At 38.5% G+C, this 25,032-nt stretch overlaps 1 protein-coding gene across 1 annotated transcript in view; it reads right to left on the reverse strand.

Annotated features, from left to right (window-relative positions):
• Nucleotides 1-24,489, reverse strand: part of ANKRD42 (ankyrin repeat domain 42) — an 80,079-nt gene extending 55,590 nt beyond the window's left edge. The window contains exons 1-6 of the mRNA XM_082659773.1: nucleotides 24,334-24,489; nucleotides 23,832-24,012; nucleotides 16,593-16,700; nucleotides 13,509-13,628; nucleotides 12,517-12,652; nucleotides 8,250-8,450 (exon numbers count right to left, since the gene is read on the reverse strand). Coding sequence (XP_082515899.1) covers nucleotides 8,250-8,450; nucleotides 12,517-12,652; nucleotides 13,509-13,628; nucleotides 16,593-16,700; nucleotides 23,832-24,012; nucleotides 24,334-24,398 — 811 coding nt within the window. The 5' untranslated portion in view covers nucleotides 24,399-24,489. The remainder of the gene's footprint in view (nucleotides 1-8,249; nucleotides 8,451-12,516; nucleotides 12,653-13,508; nucleotides 13,629-16,592; nucleotides 16,701-23,831; nucleotides 24,013-24,333) is intronic.
• Between the last annotated feature and the right edge of the window lie 543 nt (nucleotides 24,490-25,032).

Genomic DNA, 25,032 nt, shown 5'->3' on the forward strand with positions numbered 1-25,032 from the left:
GGGGACACAGGTTCGTGCCCCGGTCCGGGAAGATCCCACATGCCACGGAGTGGCTGGGCCCGTGAGCCATGGCTGCTGAGCCTGCGCGTCCGGAGTCTGTGCTCCGCAAGGGGAGAGGCCGCAACAGTGAGAGGCCTGCGTACCGCAAAAAAAAAAAAAAAAAAAATCCTAGCTTATACTCTTGTTCTCTCCCCACCTCCTGCTGGATTAGCAACAACTAGAGAGAGCTAGTTAGGAAGATAACAGGTCCCTGAATGACTACATAGAACAGATGCACTCTCCAACCAGGGCTATTATATAAAAGAAATAAACTTCTATATAATTTAAGCTGCTGAATTTTAGGATTTCTTATTAGATATAACAGTTTAGTCTGTTAAACTAAAAATACACAAAATGATACTGCAAATTTTTGTGAGTATATATATATACTAAATATAAAACCATAGAATGGAATTATAAATCCAAAATAATGGTTACCTCTGAGGGAGAAAAGGAAATGAATGGTATTAGGGAGAGAGAACCAGGAAGCTTCAAGTGTATCTTATCTATAATATTTTATTCTTAAATCTAGTGGTATAAAGAGTGTTCACTGAAGACTCTCAAGATGGCAGAGGAGTAAGATGTGGAGATCACCTTCCTCCCCACAAATACATCAAAAATACATCTACATGTGGAACAGCTCCTACAGAACACCTACTGAACTCTGGCAGAAGACCTCAGAGACTTCCTAAAAGGCAAGACACTCCCCACGTACGTGGGTAGGGCAAAAGAAAAAACAGAGACAAAAGAATAGGGACGGGACCTGCACCAGTGGGAGGGAGCTGTGAAGGAGGAAAAGTTTCCACACACCAGGAGGCCCCTTCACTGGCGGAGACGGGGGGTGGGTGGGGAGGAAGCTTCGGAGCCACGGAGGAGAGCACAGCAACAGGGGTGTGGAGGGCAAAGTGGAGAGATTCCTGCACAGAGGATCGGTGCTGACCAGCACTCACCAGCCCGAGAGGCTTGTCTGCTCACCCGCCGGGGCGGGTGGGGGCTGGGAGCTGAGGCTCCGGCTTTGGTCAGATCCCAGGGAGAGGACTGGGGTTGGCTGCGTGAACACTGCCTGAAGGGGGCTAGTGCTCCACAGCTAGCCAGGAGGGAGTCCAGGAAAAAGCCTGGACTTGCCTAAGAGGCAAGAGACCATTGTTTTGGGGTGCGCGAGGAGAGGGGATTCAGAGCACCACCAAAACGAGCTCCAGAGACGGGCGCAAGCCGTGTCTATCAGAGCAGACACCAGAGATGGGCATAAAACGCTAAGGCTGCTGCTGCAGCCACCAAGATGCCTGCGTGCAAGCACAGGTCACTATCCACAGCTTCCCTCCCGGGAGCCTGTGCAGCCCGCTACTGCCAGGGTCCTCTGATCCAGGGACAACTTCCCTGGGATAACACACTGCAACGTCACGCCAGCCTCTGCAGCAGCAGACTCGCCCTGCATTCCCCTCCCTCTCCCTGGCCTGAGTGAGCCAGAGCCCCCTAATCAGTGGCACCTTTAACCCCCTCCTGTCTGGGTGGGGAACAGACGCCCTCAGGCGACCTACACACAGAGGCAGGGCCAAATCCAAAGCTGAACCCCAGGAGCTGTGCCAACAAAGAGAAAGCGAAATTTCTCCCAGCAGCCTCAGGAGCAGTGGATTAAATCTCCACAATCAACGTCATGTACCCTGCATCTGTGGAATACCTGAATAAACAACGAATTATCCCAAAATTGAGATGGTGGACTTTGGGAACAACTGTAGACTTGGGGTGTGCTTTCTGCAACTAATTTCTTTCTGGTTTTATGTTTATCTTAGTTTAGTATTTAGAGCTTATTATTACTGGTAGATTTGTTTACTGATTTGATTGCTCTCTTTTTTTAATATATATATATTTTATTTTCCCTTTTTCTCTTTTTGTGAGTGTGTATGTGTATGCTTCTTCATGTGATTTTGTCTGTATAGCTTTCTGCCATTAGTCCTAGGGTTCTGTCTGTCCCTTTTTTTTTGGTATAGTTTTTAGCGCTTCTTATCATTGGTGGATTTGTTTTTTCGTTTCTTTCGTTTTTTGTTTTCCATTCTTCCTTTCCTTTTTATTTATTTTACTTCTTAATTTTTTATTAATAATAATATTTTATATTTTTTAAAATAAATTTATTTATTTATTTACTTTTCTTTCTTTCTTTTTCTCCCTTTTCTTCTGAGCTGTGTGGCTCACAGGGTCTTGGTGCTCCAGCCGGGTGTCAGGCCTGAGCCTCTGAGATGGGAGAGCCAAGTTCAGGACACTGGTCCACCAGAGATCTCCCGGCCCCAAGTAATATCAAACAGCAAAAGCTCTCCCAGAGATCTCCATCTCAACGCTAAGACCCAGCTCCACTCAACAACCAGCAAGCTACAGTGGTGGACATCTTATGCCAAAAAACTAGCAAGACAGGAACACAACCCCACCCATTAGCAGAGAGGCTGCCTAAAATCATAATAAGGTCATAGACACCCCAAAACACACCACCAGAAGCAGTCCTGCCCACCAGAAAGACAAGATCCAGTCCAACCCACTAGAACACAGGCACCAGACCCCTCCACCAGGAAGCCTACATAACCCACTGAACCAACCTCACCCACTAGGGGCAGACACCAAAAACAACAGGAACTACGAACCTGCAGCCTGTGAAAAGGAGACCCCAAACATAGTAAGTTAAACAAAATGAGAAGACAGAGAAATATGCAGCAGATGAAGGAGCAAGGTAAAAACCCACCAAACCAAACAAATGAAGAGGAAATAGGTAGCCTACCTGAAAAAGAATTCAGAGTAATGACAGTAAAGATGATGTAAAATCTTGGAAATAGAATGGAGAAAATATGAGAAACGTTTAACAAGGACCTAGAAGAACTAAAGAGCAAACAAACAAGGATGAACAACACAATAAATGAAATTAAAAATTCTCTAGAAGGAATCAATAGCAGAATAACTGAGGCACAAGAACAGATAAGTGACCTGGAAGATAAAATAGTGGAAATAACTACCGCAGAGCAGAATAAAGAAAAAAGAATGAAAAGAATTGAGGACAGTCTCAGAGACCTCCGGGACAACATTAAACGCATCAACATTCAAATTACAGGGGTCCCAGAAGAAGAAGAGAAAAAAAAAAGGGACTGCGAAAATATTTGAGGAGATTATAGTTGTATAGTTGAAAACTTCCCTAATATGGGAAAGGAAAGAGTGAATGGAGTCCAGGAAGCGCAGAGTCCCATACAGGATAAATCCAAGGAGAAACGTGCCAAGACACATATGCTCAAGACACATATTAATCAAACTATCAGAAATTAAATACAAAGAAAAAATATTAAAAGCAGCAAGGCAAAAGCAACAAATAACATACAAGGGAATCCCCAGAAGGTTAACAGCTGATCTTTCAGCAGCCACTCTGCAAGCCAGAAGGGAGTGGCAGGACATACTTGAAGTGATGAAAGGGAAAAATACGCAGCAAGGATCTCATTCAGATTCAACGGAGAAATTAAAACCTTTACAGACAAGCAAAATCTAAGAATTCAGTACCACCAAACCAGCTTTACAACAAATGCTAAAGAAACTTCTCTAGGCAGGAAACACAAAAGAAGGAAAAGACTTACAATAACAAACCCAAAACAATTAAGAAAATGGTAACAGGAACATACATATCAATAACTACCATAAATGTAAATGGATTAAATGTTCCAACCAAAAGACATAGACTGGCTGAATGGATACAAAACAAGACCCATATATATGGTGTCTACAAGAGACCCACTTCAGACCTAGGGACACATACAGACTGAAAGTGAGGGGATGTAAAAAGATATTCCATGCAAATGGAAATCAAAAGAAAGCTGGAGTAGCAACTCTCATATCAGACAAAATAGACTTTAAGATAAAGACTACTACAAGAGACAAAGAAGGACACTTCATAATGATCAAGGAATCAATCCAAGAAGGTATAACAACTGTAAATATTTATGCACCCAACATAGGGGCACCTCAATACATAAGGGAAATGCTACCAGCCATAAAAGGGGAAAATGACAGTAACACAATCATAATAGGGGACTTTAACACCCCACTTTCACCAATGGACAGATCAACCAAAATGAAAATAAATAAGGAAACACAAGCTTTAAATGATACATTAAACAAGATGGACTTAATTGATATTTATAGGACATTCCATCCAAAAATAACAGAATACACTTTCTTCTCAAGTGCTCATGGCACATTCTCCAGGATAAGTCATATCTTGGGTCACAAATCAAGCCTTGGTAAATATAAGTAAACAGAAATTGTAACAAGTATCTTTTCCAACCACAATGCTATGAGACTAGATATCAATTACAGGAAAAATATTGTAAAAAATACAAACACATGGAGGCTAAACAATACACTACTTAAAAACGAAGAGATCACTGAAGAAATCAAAGAAGAAATCAAAAAACACTTAGAAACAAATGACAATGAAAACATGATGACCCAAAACCTATGGGGTGTAGCAAAAGCAGTTCTAAGAGGGAAGTTTATGCAATACAATCCTACCTCAAGAAACAAGAAAAATCTCAAATAAACAACCTAACCTTACACCTAAAGCAATTAGAGAAAGAAGAACAAAAAAACCTCACAGTTAGCAGAAGGAAAGAAATCATAAAGATCAGATCAGAAATAAATGAAAAAGAAATGAAGGAAACAATAGCAAAGATCAATAAAATTAAAAGCTGGTTCTTAGAGAAGATAAACAAAATAGATAAACCATTAGCCAGACTCATAAAGAAAAATAGGGAGAAGACTCAAATCAATATACTTAGAAATGAAAAAGGAGAAATAACAACTGACACTGCAGAAATACAAAGGACCATAAGAGATTACTACAAGCAACTATAAGCCAGTAAAATCGACAACCTGGAAGAAATGGACAAATTCTAAGAAAAGCACAACCCTCTGACACTGAACCAGGAAGAAACAGAAAACAAACAGACCAATCATAAGCACTAAAATCGAAACTATGATAAAAAATCTTCCAACAGGGCTTCCCTGGTGGCGCAGTGGTTGAGAGTCCGCCTGCCGATGCAGGGGACATGGGTTCGTGCCCCAGTCCAGGAAGATCCCACATGCCGCGGAGTGGCTGGGCCCGTGAGCCATGGCTGCTGAGCCTGCACGTCTGGAGCCTGTGCTCCGCAATGGGAGAGGCCACAACAGTGAGAGGCCTGCGTACCTCCAAAAAAAAAAAAAAAATCTCCCAACAAACAAAAGCCCAGGACCAGATGGCTTCACAGGCGAATTCTATCAAACATTTAGAGAAGAGCTAACACCTATCCTTCTCAAACTCTTCCAAAATATACCACAGGGAGGTACACTCCCAAACTCATTCTACGAGACCACCATCACTCTCATACCAAAACCAGACAAAGATGTCACAAAGAAAGAAAACTACAGGCCAATATCACTGATGAACATAGATGGAAAAATCCTCAACAAAATACTAGCCAACAGAATCCAACAACACATTAAAAGGATCATACACCATGATCAAGTGGGGTTTAACCCAGGAATGCCAGGATTCTTCAATATATGCAAATCAATCAATGTGATAAACCATATTAACAAACTGAAGGATATAAACCATATGATCATCTCAGTAGATGCAGAGAAAGCTTTCAACAAAATTCAACACCCATTTATGATAAAAACCCTCCAGAAAGTAGGCACAGACAGAACTTACCTCAACATAATAAAGGTCATATATGACAAACCCACAGCCAACATCATCCTCAATGGTGAAAAACTGAAAACATTTCCACTAAGATCAGGAACAAGAAAAGGTTGCCCACTCACACCACTATTATTCAACATAGTTTTGGAAGTTTTAGCCACAGCAATCAGAGAAGAAAAAGAAATAAAAGGAATCCAAATTGGAAAGGAAGTAAAACTGTCACTGTTTGCAGATGACATGATACTATACGTAGAGAATCCTAAAGATGCTACCAGAAAACTACTAGAGCTAATCAATGAATTTGGTAAAGTAGCAGGATACAAAATTAAACCACAGAAATCTCTTGCATTCCTATACAGTAATGACAAAAAATCTTAAAGAGAAACTAAGGAAACACTCCCATTTACCACAACAAAAAGAATGAAATACCTAGGAATAAACCTACCTAATGAGGTAAAAGACCTGTATGCAGAAAACTATAAGGCAATGATGAAAGAAATTAAAGATGGCACAAACAGATGGAGAGATATACCATGTTCTTGGATTGGAAGAATCAACATTGTCAAATGACTATACTACCCAAAGCAATCTACAGATTCAATGCAATCCCTATCAAACTACCAATGGCATTTTTCACAGAACTAGAACAAAAAATCTCACAATTTGTATGGAAACACAAAAGACCCCAAAGAGCCAAAGCAATCTTGAGAAAGAAAAATGGAGCTGAAGGAATCAGGCTCCCGGACTTCAGACTATACTACAAAGTTACAGTAATCAAGACAGCATGGTACTGGCACAAAAAGAAAACTAGGTATCAGTGGAACAGGATAGAAAGCCCAGAGATAAACCCACGCACATATGGGCACCTTATCTTTGATAAAGGCGGCAAGAATATACAATGGAGAAAAGACAGCCTCTTCAATAAGTAGTGCTGGGAAAACTCGACAGCTACATGCAAAAGAATGATATTAGAACACTCCCTAACACCATACACAAAAATAAACTCAAAATGGATTAAAGACCTAAATATAAGGCCAGATACTATACAACTCTTAGAGGAAAACATAGGCAGAATACTCTATGACGTAAATCACAGCAAGATCCTTTTTGACTCACCTCCTAGAGAAATGGAAATAAAAACAAAACTAAACAAATGGGACCTAATGAAACTTAAAAGCTTTTGCACAGCAAAGGAGACCATAAACAAGACGAAAGACAACCCTCAGAATGGGAGAAAATATTTGCAAACAAAGCAACTGACAAAGGATTAATCTCCAAAATTTATAAGCAGCTCATGCAGCTCAATATCAAAAAACCAAACAACCCAATCCAAAAATGGGCAGAAGACCTAAATAGACATTTCTCCAAAGAAGATATACAGATTGCCAACGAACACATGAAAGGATGCTCAACATCACTAATCATTAGAGAAATGCAAATCAAAACTACAATGAGGTATCACCTCACACCAGTCAGAATGGCCATCATCAAAAAATCTACAAACAATAAATGCTGGAGAGGGTGTGGAGAAAAGGGAACCCTCTTGCACTGCTGGTGGGAATGTAAATTGATACAGCCACTATGGAGAACAGTATGGAGGTTCCTTATAAAACTAAAAATAGAACTACCATACGACCCAGCAATCCCACTACTGGGCATATACCCTGAGAAAACCGTAATTCAAAATGTGTCATGTACCACAATGTTCATTGCAGCACTATTTACAATAGCCAGGACATGGAAGCAACCTAAGTGCCCGTCGACAGATGAATGGATAAAGAAGATGTGGCACATATATACAATGGAATATTACTCAGCCATAAAAAGAAATGAAATTGAGTTATTTGTAGTGAGGTGGATGGACCTAGAGACTGTCATACAGAGTGAAGTAAGTCAGAAAGAGAAAAACAAATAGCGTATGCTAACACATATATATGTAACCTAAAAAAAAAATGGTTCTGAAGAATCTAGGGGCAGGACAGGAATAAAGACACAGACATAGAGAACAGCCTTGAGGACACGGGGAGGGGTAAGGGTAAGTTGGGATGAAGTAAGAGAGTGGCATGGACATATATACACTACCAAATGTAAAACAGATAGCTAGTGGGAATCAGCCGCATAGCACAGGGAGATCAGCTCGCTGCTTTGTGTCCACCTACAGGGGTGGGATAGGGAGGGTGGGAGGGAGACGCAAAAGGGAGGGGATATGGGGATATATGTATATGTATAGCTGATTCAATTTGTTATAATGCAGAAACTAACACACCATTGTAAAGCAATTATACTCCAATAAAGATGTTAAAAAAAAAGAAGTGTTCATTATATTACATTAATCTCTCTATATTTCTGCTTAAAATATTTCATATAAAGAAGAGAATCTGGATGAATGTGTGGACAATGATACATAACATATTTTAATATAACATGTCTTATAACTCCTTTCTTTTCCTCCTCCATTTATTCTACTTATTAAATGCTAAAACACTTCAGGTTTATTACTTACTTTCTTGATCTTTTGGATCATTTCCTTCATACTCAGCCCCCTGGATAAACTGTAAAATGTTCTGCTTAAAGAACCTCTGGGCTAGGTCCAATACATTTTCTCCATTATCATTGAAGGCTTTCAAAGCTTGGGAGGCACTGCTCATTCTACTGAGTAGGAATTTAAAACAGTGAAGGTGGCCTTCCATGGCTGCTAAGTGAACTATAGGTGAGAGAAAAAATAATAATAATTTAATTTTAAATTGACAATAAAATATCTTGAAAAAAGAAACAACACATTAACTCTAAACCTCCTAGGGAGACAACTATCCCTATCCTATATAACAGAGATGTACTCTGGATGCAAGGATAACAGACCATTTTTCCAGCTTACATGTCCTTACTCAGTCAGCCTTCTAGTCAAGCCACAGCAGTAGATTAAATGGTTGAATAGCTACACTTACTGTGAATGTAGAGAGGCCAAGTGAGGGTCACCAAAGAGCAGGTCTCAGACAATTCTCTTGGAAAGTGAAATCCCAACTGCGCAGCTTATAATTATATGAAAAAAATGCCTTCTATGTAATATAGGTGCTAGATAGATAAATTTATCTTAATATTTTGGAAAAAAGTGGAAGAAATAAACCAAAATAGTCACTATGCAAATAGGGGTGATGTTATTTTTATCACTATGTATTTTGTCACTTTTTCATAAACATTATTTTTATTATAAACAAGAAGACTAGATCAAAACTGCAGACTAAGCACACACACTATCTCACCATTTCTTCTCTTAAATTCTTGAAAATAATAGAAAGATATTTTTTAAAGCCATAAAGGACAAGAAAAACAGACAAGAACACCACGAACAGACAAGAAATGTTAAGGAATCCCTGAAAGAAAATATCAATATAATGAATCAGATTGAGGGACAGCCATAACCCAAAAGCTGCAAAAAACAGGAATGGTTCTGGGGTATTACAAGCTTAGAGGCAATGATCACAAAGAACAAGAGAGCCTTTACACCTCTTGAGAAGTGACTATTTGGGAAAGACTCCAATTTGTATACAAATCTTGGCTCTGGAGAAGTAGGGCAGTGCCCAAGTCACCAGTAAAACTCAGGAGAATCAATTAAGTAACAATGTCCACAAGTAGTTAGCACATGACAGTGTACACTTTCTCAGCTGAACCTTCCACTAAAAAACTCCCTCTGAAAGTTCAGACTCCTCTAACTGCTTACTCATCATATACATGAAATGTATCATAGGCATTTCAAACTTAACAGGTCAAAAACTGAACTCCTTACCCTTTTTGCATACATATTCCTTACACAGCTTTCTCCATCTCAGTTAATGGAAATGCTCTCCTTTCCATGAAGGTCAAGCCAAAAACCCTGGAGCCATCCTTGACTCCCATTTCTGTCACTCCCCACATCTAATCAATCAGCAAATCTTACTGGCTCTATCTGTAAAAGATACACAGACCCCAATTACTTCTCATTATCTAGTCCAACCAAACAGTAACCTGAATTATTGCATCAAGCTCCTAACCACTCACGCCCACACCCTCACTACAATCTAGTATTATAAACACAATAGCCAAAATGATGGTTTTAAACATAGATCATGTCACTCCCACGCTCAAAATGCTTCAATGGCTCTTGTTACCTCTCTGACCTCATCATCTATTACACCCTCACTTCTGTTCCAACCACACTGACTTGCTGTTACTCAAATACGCAAGGCATGACCCTGCCTCAGGAACTTTACACATTGCTGTTACATCTTCCTAAAATGTTCGTCCCCCAGGATATCAAGACTTGCTCCCTCAACTCCAAGTCTTCACCCAAATGTCACCTCTTCAGTGAAGGCTTCCCTGACTACCCTATTTCAAACTTCATCCCCTGTAACACTCTACTCCCCTTTGCTATTTAATCTAAACACATATCCCTATTTAATACAATATATATTCTGTTAATTCATTTTTATTATTGTCTGTCTCCCACCTCACCACACACAAAGGCAGAGACTTTTGTCTGTTTTATTTGCAGTGATATCCCCAGCACCTAGGGACTGACACACAGATGCTTAATAAATTTTGAATTAATAGTTTTTAACAGAGAGGTCTGAATATAAGCAGTCTAGTCCTGAGGCCACATTCTTAACCTCTACCTTATACTATTAAAAAATATACTACACATGGTTATAAAATAATTATACATGTTTAAGGAAATAAAAGTTGATTTTTTTTTCAATGAGCGGGCAACAAGAGACTAACAAAGTGATCAGGCAAATTCAATAAAGAACTAAATAAAAATGAAATTCCCCCCTACCTTGTATTGAAGAAAAGTCAATTCCAGGTGGAAATGTGAAAATAAAATAATAAAATTCCTAGAAGATAATATAAAAGAGTGTCTTCATGAAATGAAGACTTTCTGAATCCTGTTAAAAAAAGTCTTTCCTTACTTTTTTTTTCACAGGATTCAGAAAGTACTAACCATAAAGGAAGAGCTTATTAAACTGGACTACAGTAAAATGAAAACTTCTGTTCATCAAAAGATATCTTAAAAGAATGAAAAGGCAAGACAATAGAATGGAAAGGATACTTAAAAGGAAAAGATATTTGTAACACATGTAAGTGACAAAGAGCTTGTGGTTAGAATATATAAAGAACCCCTACAACTCAATTAGAAAAAAAGAGGAACAACTCAATAAAAAAAAAAAAAAAATGCAGGGCTTCCCTGGTGGCGCAGTGGTTGAGAGTCCGCCTGCCGACGCAGGGGACATGGGTTCGTGCCCTGGTCAGGGAAGATCCCACATGCCGCGGAGCGGCTGGGCCCATGAGCCATGGCCGCTGAGCCTGCGCGTCCGGAGCCTGTGCTCCACAGCAGAAGAGGCCACAACAGTGACAGGCCCACGTATAGTTAAAAAAAAAAAAAAAGTGCAGAAGCTTCAAACTGGTATTTCACAGAAGAAAATAACTAAACAGCCATTAATCATATGAAATGATGTTCTACATCTCTAGTCATCAGAGAAAATTCAAATTACAACCACAATGAGATATTACTATACACTCAAAAGAATGACGAAAACTAAAAAAACTGATAGTGTCAAGTGCTGATGAGAAAGTGGAGTAACTGAAAGCCTTAAACACTGCCTGTGGGTGTATAAATTGATAACAACCACTTTGGAAAGTCAAAAGAAGCCACACACAAACGGACACCAGTGTATTATTTTATTCCATGGAGTTCAGAAAAAAAACAATACTAGTTTTTATGTTGGAAGTCAAGGTAGTGATTAACTTTGGAAGTTGGCAGTAACTAGAAAGAGGACACAAAGGAGACTACCCCGTTTCTTGATTTAGCTGATGGTCACAGAGAAGTGTTCACTTGTGAAAATTTAGTGAGCTGTGCATCTGAATTGGGCGTTTTTCTGTATGTATATGTCAAAAATAAAATTTTTTTTAAAAAGACTGAGAGTAAAAGAGTTACTTCCAGATACACAAAAATCGAGAGGGTCATACCAACAAACCTTCACTAAATGAACACTAAAGGATGTCCTTCAGAAAGAAGCAAAATGATCCAAGATAGCAGTGTCAAGGGATGGAAGATGAGGGCAGGGAGGAAAGTCAGAGCCAAATTATGAAGGCCCAGCATGCCAAGCTAAGTAATCAGAGATCCACTGGGATCTAGGGAGTTTTTAATAATCAAAGTGATTATTTTGCCTGGACTTCCCCTTCATTTGTTTGCTACCTAAGATTCCTTTAAGACATAGTTCAAGTATTGTTTCAGTAACCAATCTCACTGTGGTCTAACTCTCTTCTGAACTTCTACAGCACCTCTTAGAAGAAGACAGGGTACTTAAGAGTATAGGTCTCAGCTGGCTAGTTGACCGCAGGCTAGACAACTGCAATTAGCAAATTAACTCAAATATACTAGTGTCCACTATCTGTACTATTACTTTTTTAAGTAATCTGTGGGGAAGAGACATATGAAGTTAAAAAACAATAACACTAGAGAGTAGATGAGGGAAACAGCTGGTGGGAAGAGTAAATCCAAGTTTAATTTTGGATATTTCTCTTTTGCTAATATGGTTCCAGAAAAAAAAATCAGTCACATGATGGGTACATAACATAGACATAATATAAGATAAAAAATGTTCATGTCAACATATTTACTACCTTAGTTTTGTTAGGAAATATCAGAATGATGACAGTTCAAATTTCTTAAACATGATCAAACATTGTTAAAGTTTACATTAATAGAAAAACAAAATATTTGCTTTTGCGAATACCTGGAAGGTTTCCATTGTAGTCCACATCTTCTATGCTACATCCCCATTTAATGAGAAGTTGCAGACAGCCAAGCCGCCCATGAAAAGCTGCATAATGCACAGGTTTCCACTCTCTCTTATCAGTCACGCTGGGATCCTAGAGGTAACATTCACAAGGACTCAGTTCTTTTACGTTTTGTAGGGGAAACACTAAGTCTAGCAGCTTAATTCTGCAAATGAGAATTGGAGGCTGTCCTTAAAACTATAAGGCAAACACTAAATATCATAGAAATATTTACTGCAACCACTGATTTGAACATATGAGCTAATAATATACAAATGAAATTATAAAGTCTTTTAAAAAAGAACATAACTAGCCACATAAAAATCGGTTCTTTTTAAAAAGGAACTTAACTAGTCATTTTACTGGTCACAAGTTCCTGACCAATAAAATGAAAGAGATGGATTCAAATGATCAAATATTATCCTTGGGAGCATAACCAAAGAGTTAATGAAAAAATATTTAACTCTTATAAGAAGTTACTTTTTACAGCCACTGGGTAATATTAAAAATAAATATCACAATAAATGAAATTTCTGGAGATATAAATCACTTTCTAAATTAGTGTATGAAATAAGAGTTACCAAAGAAACAGGTAAACACACAGCAAGTCAGAAAGATTTACAATCCCTGGTTAAGATGTGTCTGGAAGCTTCAGAATCTTCCCTGTTAAACTCTGAACTAACATGAAGAATTCATAGCCTCTGAAATATTTTGTACCATTAAGCTGTTTTTTTTGTTGTTGTTGATGATTTATCTAAATTATTGCTCCCATGTTTAAAGATAGAAAAGCTAAAGAGAGAGATCAAATTACTTCCTCAAAGTCACATAAGGGATTTACAAAGTCAGGAAGAGATAACCAGACTAACAAATGTTAGTCCATATGATATGGACTGTATGGACTATAGTCCATATCATTATACATTCTCACTTATTAACAGGAATCCCTCACCACTCCACTTCGGAGCATTATTTGTAAAGTGAAAGAATGTCCGTGTGTTGTCGCAAGGTGTAAAGGAGTGCATCCACGATCATCTTGAGCTGCCAGATTAGCTCCATTAATTATAAGAGTCTGAAAGTAGAGACATAAGAATGAGTTTATATGAAGATAGATGTTAAATCATAAATGCAGATGCAGATTATTTAAAGGCAAGGAATTTGTTAACCTATAGCTAAGCTATTATGTAAATTCTTACATGTGTGCTACACACAAAGTGTGAGAAATTCTTAGCTAGTCCTAAGAAAATGCTTGAGATCCTTTTTAACATTGCCTAGGAGACATGTATACCCAATTTCACATTCTGATTTGAGCATGTACATACAATTTATAAAACAAACTTTTCATGAGCACAGATTAACAACCACTAAGCTAAATAATTTAATGCTAAGCTAATAAAATTGAAATTTAAACTTCCTCTATTTCAAAAGCAGAATCTTTTATTAACTGGGTTTTGAATACAATAAAAGGATTTCATTACTAAAGTAACCAGTTCTAAGCTCCAAATCAAAATTCTAACGGCATCTGAGGAGATTCCATCTGAATTTACAATTGGCCCAATTTCTGTATATGGGTTATATCATATACACAACACACCCCTTTATATAATATACAGAGTAATTGGTTTAAAAAATTATTAGCAAATATTTTTCAGTTTTATCTCCCTCAGACTTTTTTTCTTTTAACCAGGCTATATTTACCAGCATCTCAGCAAAAGTTTACTTAGTCATAATTCCTCCCAAGAGTTTTAGGAAGAACAGTATCCATGATTTTGCCTGACTCCCATTAACAAACTAGTCAATAATCATCACAAACCATATACTGAGTGCTTACTATGTCACTACAAAGAATATGAAGATATATCAACTTAGGGAATTAGGACACATGTAGAGACAAAGACAATCAACTATACAAAGCAGTCCTTGGTAAGTAACAACTACAAAGTATAGTACCCCAAAGCATCACAAAAGCTCTAAGAATGAAGAGATCACTTTGGGGAACAGAAGGACAATCAAGGGAGAGGGAGTGGGTTAAACTAATGCTTAGAGGAAGGAAAGCAACAAGTAAAGCTTCATTTGACCCTGATATCCCCTTAAGTTACTATTGTATTTGCTCCTTTCTTTCACTGCCTACTTTTCAAATACCTCAATGCCTCGACTTCAAATCCACCTGCAAATTGGGTGCTGTCCCTATCACTGCATAGAAATATAGCCAACCTCTCCCTATAGAGAGTTCGCTAGTTCAATGGCATTTCCTTAAGTGCTATTCCCCTTAGTTTTATTCTGTAAGTGATACTCTGCCTGACTTCAACTTCTTCCTTCATTTGCACAGCGCTAATGGGTCCTGACTCTCTATCTCTCTTTCTCCTCTGAACTCCTTACTCATTTCGCTGCTTCCTCCCATCCCTACTAGTAACATTTTTCACCATTCAATCCTCAGTACTCTGTACTCTTCTCTAAGCTTTATTACTCCTGAAATCTTTGTCACCAGTGTCCTTTTCAACTGCCCTGTCCTTCGGCACCCGAATGACCTATAGGCACCTTAAACTCAACATGGGCCAAAGTTGAACTCAACATCCTTCCTCCCGAACCTCCCCTGCCTTTCAGATGTCCCTATCTATAGTGCCATAATTATCTGTCGTTCTGACTCAAAACCTTACAGTCTCACTACTTTGCCAATGCCTGCTATGCAAGATGTTTTAAATAATTTTCTTTGTTTCCCACTGCCACCAACTAATCTCACCCTCTATGGTTAGTGATAATATCAAAAGTCTCTGATTATTTTGCTTCCAAACACCCTCTTCATCCTACATAATCCTGGATACATCTTGCTAGAATAATTTTTTGAAATATTGTTTTCATTACTACATTCCCCTGTTAATGTCTATGTGCATGTGTGTGTGTATGTATGTATGTGTGTGTATATACATATATATACACACATATACATGTGTATAGTATACATATAAAATTCTCTTTCCTATACAAATGAATCTTTATTCTATTCCTAAGACATTTTACAAGTCTGGCTTTATCTAAACTTAGTTCAGAACAAATCATCTACACTCAGTCAAACTCATATAATGGTATATTCCTTGAACACACTTCATTTTTCCAATTCAAAGATTTCACATAGAATTACGGCATAAAGGTTAATGGGACAAAGTCTGGGTTCAAACCCTGGCTTTGTCACTAACTTAAGCAACAAACTTAACTCTCTGAATCTGTTTCCTAATCTACATGAAGGGAAACTCATAAGATTATTGTATTAAATGAAGTGATGCATGGGAGATGGTGATTGACACATAAAAAGTGCTCAATAAATTAAAATCATTATTTTTATTTGCTCCTGACACCGTCCCTACCTACAATGCTTCTTCACTACTTATCTTTTTAAAATCGACCTATTCTTTTAGGATTAGCTGAAGTTTCATTTCCTCCATTTATGATTCCCTTATCTTCTCTTAAGTTCTACAGTTTTTCTCATCTATACTTTTCATGAGAACCTTACTCAGAGACTGTGATTTGTACTGTTTTGTAACTCACTGAGTAAAGCTACTGTCATTCCCAATAGAATCTCAGGCTTCTTATAGGCAGGGACTGTTTGCTTATATGATTTTGTATTCCTCGAAGCTCCAGTCCATTTCACAACATTGATTAAGTCTATTTACTCTAATAAACTAGATCCTGCCACATATTAATGTATAACTCTGGCCAGGAAATACATTAAATGAGGAATTTTAGGCATGGCAAGCTATAAAGAAGATAATCTGGGCATGACTATGACATCCCTTAAAACAACCCAAACAGATAGCCAACTGCTTTAGAGATAATATAATTTCCGATCTTATACAATCTGTCTGAGTGACAGTTGGTACCAAAATATGAGTCCTGGAATCCAGTAAGTTTTTGTTTAGAACACAGAACTACTAAGTCTATGGGATCAAATTATTAGAATAAAGGCAATAGCCCAACAGAACTATGCTAAAGTAATTAAACTTATTGAATTTTTAAAAAAAGTAACCAAAGTTATTATTACCTGCATGCAAGCATCCTGTCCCCTGATGGCAGCTATGTGAGCTGCTGTCCAACCTCTCATGGTTGCTCGTGAGAGATCAGCTCCATGCCAGAGGAGCCAATGAAGACACTACGTTAAGAAAATACCCATGTTAACCATGTTAGCAGATATTTTTAACATTTTTATATCTTTAAAGTTAGTCTATCATCATGAAATACTACAGCCTGAGAAGCATCATAAGTGAATGAGGGGGCCAGGTATAAGAAAAACAAAAGCACAAGCACAATGATATGGTAACCCACATTTGGCCTTACTGTTGGGTAAACAATATGGAGTGGTAGGAGCTATGGCAAACTGGAGACCACATTCCCTGTCCATAAGGTGAAATACTACTCAATTCTAGCCAGTTTTTGCAGTGAGTGAAATGCTGGTCCATATCTTACGTTTGACCAATACTCTGCAAGCCAAACAAAACACATCTGTGGTCAAATTCACTCAACAGCTGCCAATTTACAATCTCTGCCATAGATCTTTAAATGGGTCCAGAAACTTCTGTATCAGAGAAGACACTGTAATTCTGATGATACTTTCTAAGAAAATAAGTGGCATATTAAACAAAGTGAGGGAGTAAAACACATCTTCATTTAAGATTTTTTTTAATTAACTTAAGTCTCAATATAATTCAGTACTAGAGGTCTGTGACGCATATAGTGTTACTCTCTTTATATATTCAAGTTTGTAGATTCTACCTTAAAGAAGTTTCTTTCTTTATAAAAGAATTGATTGTATCATTGGGATACACTGTCACATCAATCATTGTGATATCATTTTTTGAAAAGGCTAATCATTTAGGTATCATTTGCCTGTCATGGAGATTAATGGCCAATAAAATATGGGGAGGGGTAGAGTTGAACCTCACTAATAATCACAGTAAGTCATTCATTTACTCAACAAATATTTATGGAGAACCAACTATATGCTAACACTGTACAGGTACTGGAGAATAAAACCACTGTAAACATTCGTGTACAAGTTATTTATCTCTCCGGGGTAAATATGCAGAAGTGAGATTTCTGGGACACAGGTAAGTATATGTTGTTTAACTTTATAAGAAACTGCCAAACTGTTTTCCAAAGTGACTGTACCATTTTACATTTCTACCAGCAGTGTATGAGAGTTCTAGTCGCTCCATATCCTTGTCAATACTTGGTATTATCATTTCTCTGGGTTATGTTTTTGTTTTTGTTTTGCCATACTAACCGGTGTGTAGTGACACCTAATTGTGGTTTTAATTTGCATTTCCCTAATGGCTAATGATGTTGAACACTTTTTTCATGTGCTCATTATCATCCACATGTCCTCTTTGAGAAAGTGTCTAATGAAGTCATTTGCCCATTTTTAATTGGGTTGTTTTCTTACTACTGAATTGTAAGAGTCTCATATATTCTGGCTACAAGTTCTTAGTCATATTTATGATTTGCAAAGATTCTCTCCAATGTTTTCTTCTAGAAGTTTTAGAAGGTTAAGTTTTACATTTGTTTATCATCTGCTTTCAGTACATTTTTACATATGGTACCAAGTATGAGTTGAGGCTCATTTTCTTATGTATGACTGTCCAACTGTGCCAGCACCATTTAATAAAAATACTCTCTGTTCTCCATTAGATTGCCTCTGCATCTTTGTCAAAAATCAACTGACCAATCAGCAGGTCTTCAGAAATGACTAAGTGAGGAGGTTGGTAAATCCTCCCCCAAGAAGCAATGACAAAGCTAGACAAAGTTGTCAAAAACAACCATTTAGGGAATTCCTTGGTAGTCCAGTGGTTAGGTCTCCAACCTTCCACTGCAGGGGGCACGGGTTTGATCCCTGGTTGGGGAACTAAGATCACACATGCTACGTGGTGTGGCCAAAAAAAAACCATTTAAAGACTCTGGAAGGCATACAACAAAATGAGAAGCATTTATTCAAGAAAAATCTACTGATTCTCAGTTAGAACAGAGAGAGCCCGTGGCAGAGTAGCCTGGGACTACAAGGATCCTTACCCGTAGCGTCATGATGCATAAGTTCTACCCAGGTGGACAGCTCCACTGCCCTGCTGGAGGGACTGAAAAGTCCATGCCCAGGCACATTTTCAAAAACAATTCTAATCCTCAGTGGCAACAATTTAGGAAAGCCAACATCAGAGCTAGCCTGAAGTCATGATACTTGTTGGGGCAAACAACAAAACTAAAAACCACCTAGAAAATTGACAGAAAAATACAAGAAATGAGACAGCCAAAGTGGGCCTTGCTAAGATTCCACTTATCCCTTGTGATATAAAAAGCTGTGTACATGTACAAAGTCACTCATACTCAGGAAAGACTGAAGAGGTCCCAAGTTGGCTAGACATTCTTGGCTAGACATAAGGCCTTGAAAACACAGGGGGAAAAAAAAAAAAAAAAAGCCAGGCTGACTTGTAAACTGCTTGGACTTTGGAAACATTCCCCAAACCACACACAGATCTATCAGCAAAAGATGGACTCCTTACTGGCTCAAGGTATTTAGGCACAACCTCTGATTAATCACTGGCTGATCACTAAGCTATGCTGACCCAGGGGTGACCCCTATGAAGCCAGGCTTAAAAATAAAAACAAGAGGGGAATTTCCTGGCAGTCCAGTGGTTAGGACGCCACGCTCCCACTGCAGGGGGCAAGGGTTCGATCCCTGGTCTGGGAAGATCCCACATGCCGTGGAGCAACTAAGCCCCTGTGCCACAGCTACTGAAGCCCCCATGCCTAGAGCCCATGCTCCGCAACAAGAGAAGCCACCGCAATGAGAAGCCCACGCACCGCAACGAAGAATAGCCCCCACTCGCCACAACCAGAGAAAGCCCGTGCGCAGCAACAAAGACCCAACGCAGCCTAGAATAAATAAATAAATATTAAATAAAAAGGATATATATATATGTATAACTGAGTCACTTTGCTGTACAGCAGAAATTAACACAACATTGTAGATCAACTATACTTCAATAAAATTTTTTAAAAAAGAATTCTAATATCAAAGTTATTGTGAGGAATAGACAATATACTTTGTCAATACATACCAAAACTCAAGGCACCTAATAAATACTAAGCACTGCAAAAAATAAAATGTCCAGTTTTCAAAATGTCCAAACTAAAAAATTATGAGACATACAAAGAAAACAAGAATGTATAACACATACACAGGAATAAAAAGGAATCGATAGAAACCATCTCTGAGGTACTTCCCTGGCGGTCCAGTGGTTAAGACTCCACACTTCCAATGCAGTGGGCACAGGTCCCATCCCTGGTCAGGGAACAAAGATCCCACATGCCATGAGGTGTGGACAAAAAAGAAAAAAAAGGAAACCATCTCTGAGAGGGCCCAGATGCTCAGCTCAGAAAGACTTCAAAGCAGCTATTACATATAGCTTTAGAGAACTAAAAGAAATTATTTTTTAAAGAATTTATGTTGGGACTTTCCTGTTAGCACAGTGGTTAAAAACCCCCCTGCCAATGCAGGGGGCACCGGTTGGAGCCCTGGTCCAGGAAGATCCCACATGCTGTGGAGCAACTAAGCCTGTGCACCACAACTACTGAGCCCACGTGCCACAACTACTGAAGCCCGCACACCTAGAGCCTGGGCTCCGCAACAAGAGAAGCCACCACAATGAAAAGCCTGCGCACTGCAACAAAGAGTAGCTCCCGCTCGCTGCAACTAGAGAAAGCCCGCATGCAGCAATGAAGACCCAATGCAGCCAAATAAATTAATTAATTTTTAAAAATTTATGTTTAATGAATCAAACAAAAATATGATGACAATGATTCATCAAATAGAAAATAAAGAGACAGAATTTAAAAAAAAAAGAAAATTCTGAAGGTGCAAAGTATATCTGAAATAAAAGTTTACTACAGGGGCTCAAAAGCTGATTTCATCTGACAGGAGAAAAAAAATGAAGTCTAACAAAGCACAATTTTCACCAGCTGTTAATTTAGTGATCATTTTATACTACCAACATAGTACCATGAGTCTTAAGAAATTTCAGAAAGGATAACAAAATGTAAAGGTATTAATGCAGTACTCAAGTAGAGAATTAGGAGATGATCCTCAAATGGGAAAGTAGAAAGTCGCCAAAACCTTTTGATTTAGATTTATTTTTGTTAAAATTTAACAAACATTTCTTGAACAGCTGCTATGCACTATGCTATACAGTAAAAATATAAATTTAATTCAACAAATTCATCAATACAACAAACATTTATTGGGAACCCGCAATGTGACTCTAATATGCCAGACACTATGCTAGATGCTGTGGGAAAAAAGATAAATAAAATCCAAATGGTACCTTCAAAGAGCTCAAAATCTATTGTTTTTATTTTTGTTTTTTTGCGGTACGCGGGCCTCTCACTGTTGTGGCCTCTCCTGTTGCGGAGCACAGGCTCCGGACGCGCAGACTCAGCGGCCATGGCTCACGGGACGAGCCGCTCCGCAGCATGTGGGATCCTCCCGGACCGGGGCACAAACCCGTGTCCCCTGCATCGGCAGGCGGACTCTCAACCACTGCGCCACCAGGGAGGCCCCAAAGAGCTCAAAATCTAACAGAGAGGGACTGCCCTGGTGGTCCTGTGGTTAAGACTCCGTGCTCCCAATTCAGGGGGCCCGGGTTCAATCCCTGGTCAGGGAACTATATCCCGCATGCTGCAACTAAGACCCGGCACAGACAAATAAATAAAAAACAAATAAATAACTATTTTTTTAATAAAAGAATATTAAAAAATATCTAACAGAGAATGCAATTCAATGTGATAAATACAATTTTTTAAATGTGTATAAAATTGAGGGAAAAGTTGCTAGTTGGAGGATACTGAGGGGGGAAACACAGAAGGCCCTGCCAAGTGGGTGCTACCTGACCTGGATTTCAACAAGCTAACCACTGGGAAGAGGTGAGACCAGCCAGATGAAACGGCATGTACACAGTCTATGATAATATGAAACAGTGGACTAGTTTGGGAAATGAGAGTAGTCACCAGTACTGCAACATGAAACAAGTCTGATGGGAGATGAGGTTGGAGAGGTAAGTCTACCATATTAAATAGCTTAAACTTCATCCTACAGGGTATAGAGAGTCACTACAGGGACTTAAGGAAGGTTTTAAGTAATAGCAGATTTTTGTTTTAGAGCAATAATTTTGTATGCCCGTTATGAACTAGAAGTAGACAAGAGAGGAAAGAAGGAAATCAAGTAGCTCTAAGGCAGTGGCTATGAAGGTGTAAAGGACAAATTTGAGAGACAAAGATGGAACAGAATCAACTGACTTAGGGATCAGTTCTCACTACATCAATGTGCATCATGAAGCACTTGACCTAGACAAATGCTGATACTGTGTTTTGCTTCTGTAAAATCCTGACACAACTCAATATGATGCAAAGGACATTAGCCTGGAAAACTAAGAAAGGGAGGGAAAAGAATAACAGTTTAGTTTTAGACCAACTAAATTTAAGATGCCAGTCAGATATGTATGAGCTGTTGATAAGCGCCGGATGCAGAAACCAGAATTCAAATTCTGGAGAGAAAGCGAATCAATGAATTATTATGTAGAAGTGATTAAGCCAAGGAAGTCTAAAAATGGCCTGGAGAGAGAGTGTAAAGTTGAAGAGAGACACCCATTGGCAAAAGCATAAAGAAAACCACTAATTTTAGAGAAGGCAGGGTAGGTTAATCAGAGAAGCTGAAAAGATCCCAGGAAAGAGATGAAATAAATGGTATAGCAACAAGTCCTATCTTATTTCAAATATGGCAGAGTAAAATCAGTATTTCCTCCTCTCTTCAAAATCATTTTAAAAATTTAAAAAAGAGCAAGAAAACCCCATCTTTGATGAAGCTAGGAGATATCTGAAACCACAAAACAGATGGGAAAGCTGCCAAAATATAGATCAAACAGGAATGTGGGAGCAAACACCAGAGAAAATCCCCATGCAGGGCTGCAAGCACAGAAAGACCCGTCAAGGCACATTTCTCCCAGGTGAGAGGAAGCCACTAAAAGGCCAAAGCAAAAACCCCTACAGTTCAAGTGGGGCACACAAACTGGTGCAGAGAGATTCTTTGGACCAGATTTGGTTCCAAAAAGCAGAAAAGCCCAAACAAAGAAATCACACAGAGGAGCCATATTCATGGAAAGCAGACTCTGTTTGTGTGGCAGGGAAAAAAGAGAGTTGCATAGTGAATAGACCTACTGCAGCCTACAGACTGGAGAAATGTAATAGCTAAAATAAGCTCCCCACACACAACCATGAATTGTGAGAAAAATTCCAGTTGGCTTTGCACACAGCCCAAGGATAAGAAGTTGTGCATACAAATGAACTTATCTATGAAACACAAACAGACTCACAGACATAGAGAACAGACTTGTGGTTGCCAAGGGGGAGGGGGGTGGGAGAGGGTGGATTGGGAGTTTGGGATTAGCAGATGCAAACTATTATATACAGAATGGATAAACAACAAGGTCCTACTGTACAGCACAGGGAACTATATTCAATATCCTGTGATACACTATAATGGAAAAGAATATAAAAAATAATATATATACATACGTATAACTGAATCACTTTGCCATACAGCGGAAATTAAGACAACACTGTAAATCAACTATATTTCAATAAAATAAATTAATAAAAAAAGAAGTTGTGCATAACAATATTCACTAAACACTGCTTGTACTAGTGAAAAATTGAAACCAATGAAATATCCATCAATCAAAAAAATCGATAAATTCTGATATTCATCTAAGAATAGACTATTACAACATGGCTGAAAGGAATGAACTAGAGTATATATATGTAACCACGTCGTTAAAATTCAAAAACACATTGTTGAACAAAAAAAGCAAGCTGCAGAATGATACAAATAATATGATGACATTTATATAAAACATGTTCTTTAAAACAGTGATATAATCATATGTAATAACAGCATAAAACATATATGGTAATAATAAACACCAAATTCAGGGTAATAGTTATCTCTGGAGTTGGAAGGAGAGAAATGACACCTGGGAGGGGTGCTCAGGGACTTCAAATGTATCTGTGATACTCCATTTCTTTTCCAAAAATCTGAAGCAACTACAGCAAAAATATTAGGATTTCATACAGCCAGGTATGCATTACGTTATCCTCTGCAAGTTACCCTGTATGCTTGCCTTAGGAACCCAGCTGCCACCCTGTGAGGAAGCACAGACTAACCCACATGTGGGGACCTCACAAAAAGACCCCCGTGGAGAGGGATCAAGGGGCGCAGTCTACAACCAGCATCTACTACCAGATGTCTGCATGAACAAGCCTTCAGAAGATTCCAGCCCTGGCTTTTAAATCTTCTAGGTGGAGCCCCAAACATCATGGAGTAGAGACAAGCTGTCCCTGAAATCCAAATTCTTGGTTCACTCCTGAGCATAAACAAATAGTTATTTTATACCACCAAGTTTTAGGATAACTTATTACTAAGGTAACCAGAACACCCAAATGTTAGACTGAACTGAAAAGAAAAATATTTGTATATAAATGTATAACCGAATCACTCTGCTGTACAGCAGAAATTAACACAACATTGTAAATCAACTATACTTCAATAAAATAAATTTTTTTAAAAAAAGAAAAGAAAAATATTTTCAGTGCCTAGCATAAGGCCTCAGTCCTGTTTGCTAAATTTACAGAACTGTCAACAGCGCTAAACTTACCTCAGTTTAATAACTTATATAGTTTCTTACCTCCAAACTGCCAGAATGTGCTGCCCAATGTAAAGGGGTAAGTTTATGGAGAACGTCAACTTCATTAATGCTGGTACCACGTTCTACTATTTTTGAAAGCTGCTTTACATCTCCAGCGCGTACTGCATCATGTATGCTACCAAAATGCACTTTCTTCCTGGCACCCACTGAAAAACAAAATTGCTTAAAATATATTACAAAACTAAAAAAAGACTAAAGCAACAACTGAACTGAAAGTACAAAATCACTTTGGCTTTCCAAATAATTTACTACAAAGATGTTTGTGATTAACATCTTAATCTGACTTCAATTTCAGCTCTAATATGTAAAGAGCACGGACGTTGTCACCCCCATCCATACAGGAAAAAAGCAGAACAAACAAAGTCAACAACTTTTCTTGCACTCATCAAAGAATTGAGGTCTCGGGGCAAACGGCCACCCTGAATTTGGAGAGACAGGCAAATACAGAGAAACACAGTCAAGTTCAGCTTACCTGGAGCAGAAGTCACTAGAACCATAAGCTTCTAAAAGCACTTAAATAGTAATTTTGACAAATTGCTGGGGACTGGGTATGTAGTAGCCTAACAGTGAGAAACTCCTCGGGGCCATAGTCTTAGGAGGTCCCCTCATTTTCATAGATTTTACCTTCAAAACGCCACCAGGTTATCACTGTGAAAAACCAAGAAAAATCACTTCATG

Source organism: Grampus griseus (genome assembly GCF_964374135.1).
Source record: "Grampus griseus genome assembly, chromosome: 8".
Lineage (NCBI taxonomy): Eukaryota > Metazoa > Chordata > Mammalia > Artiodactyla > Delphinidae > Grampus > Grampus griseus.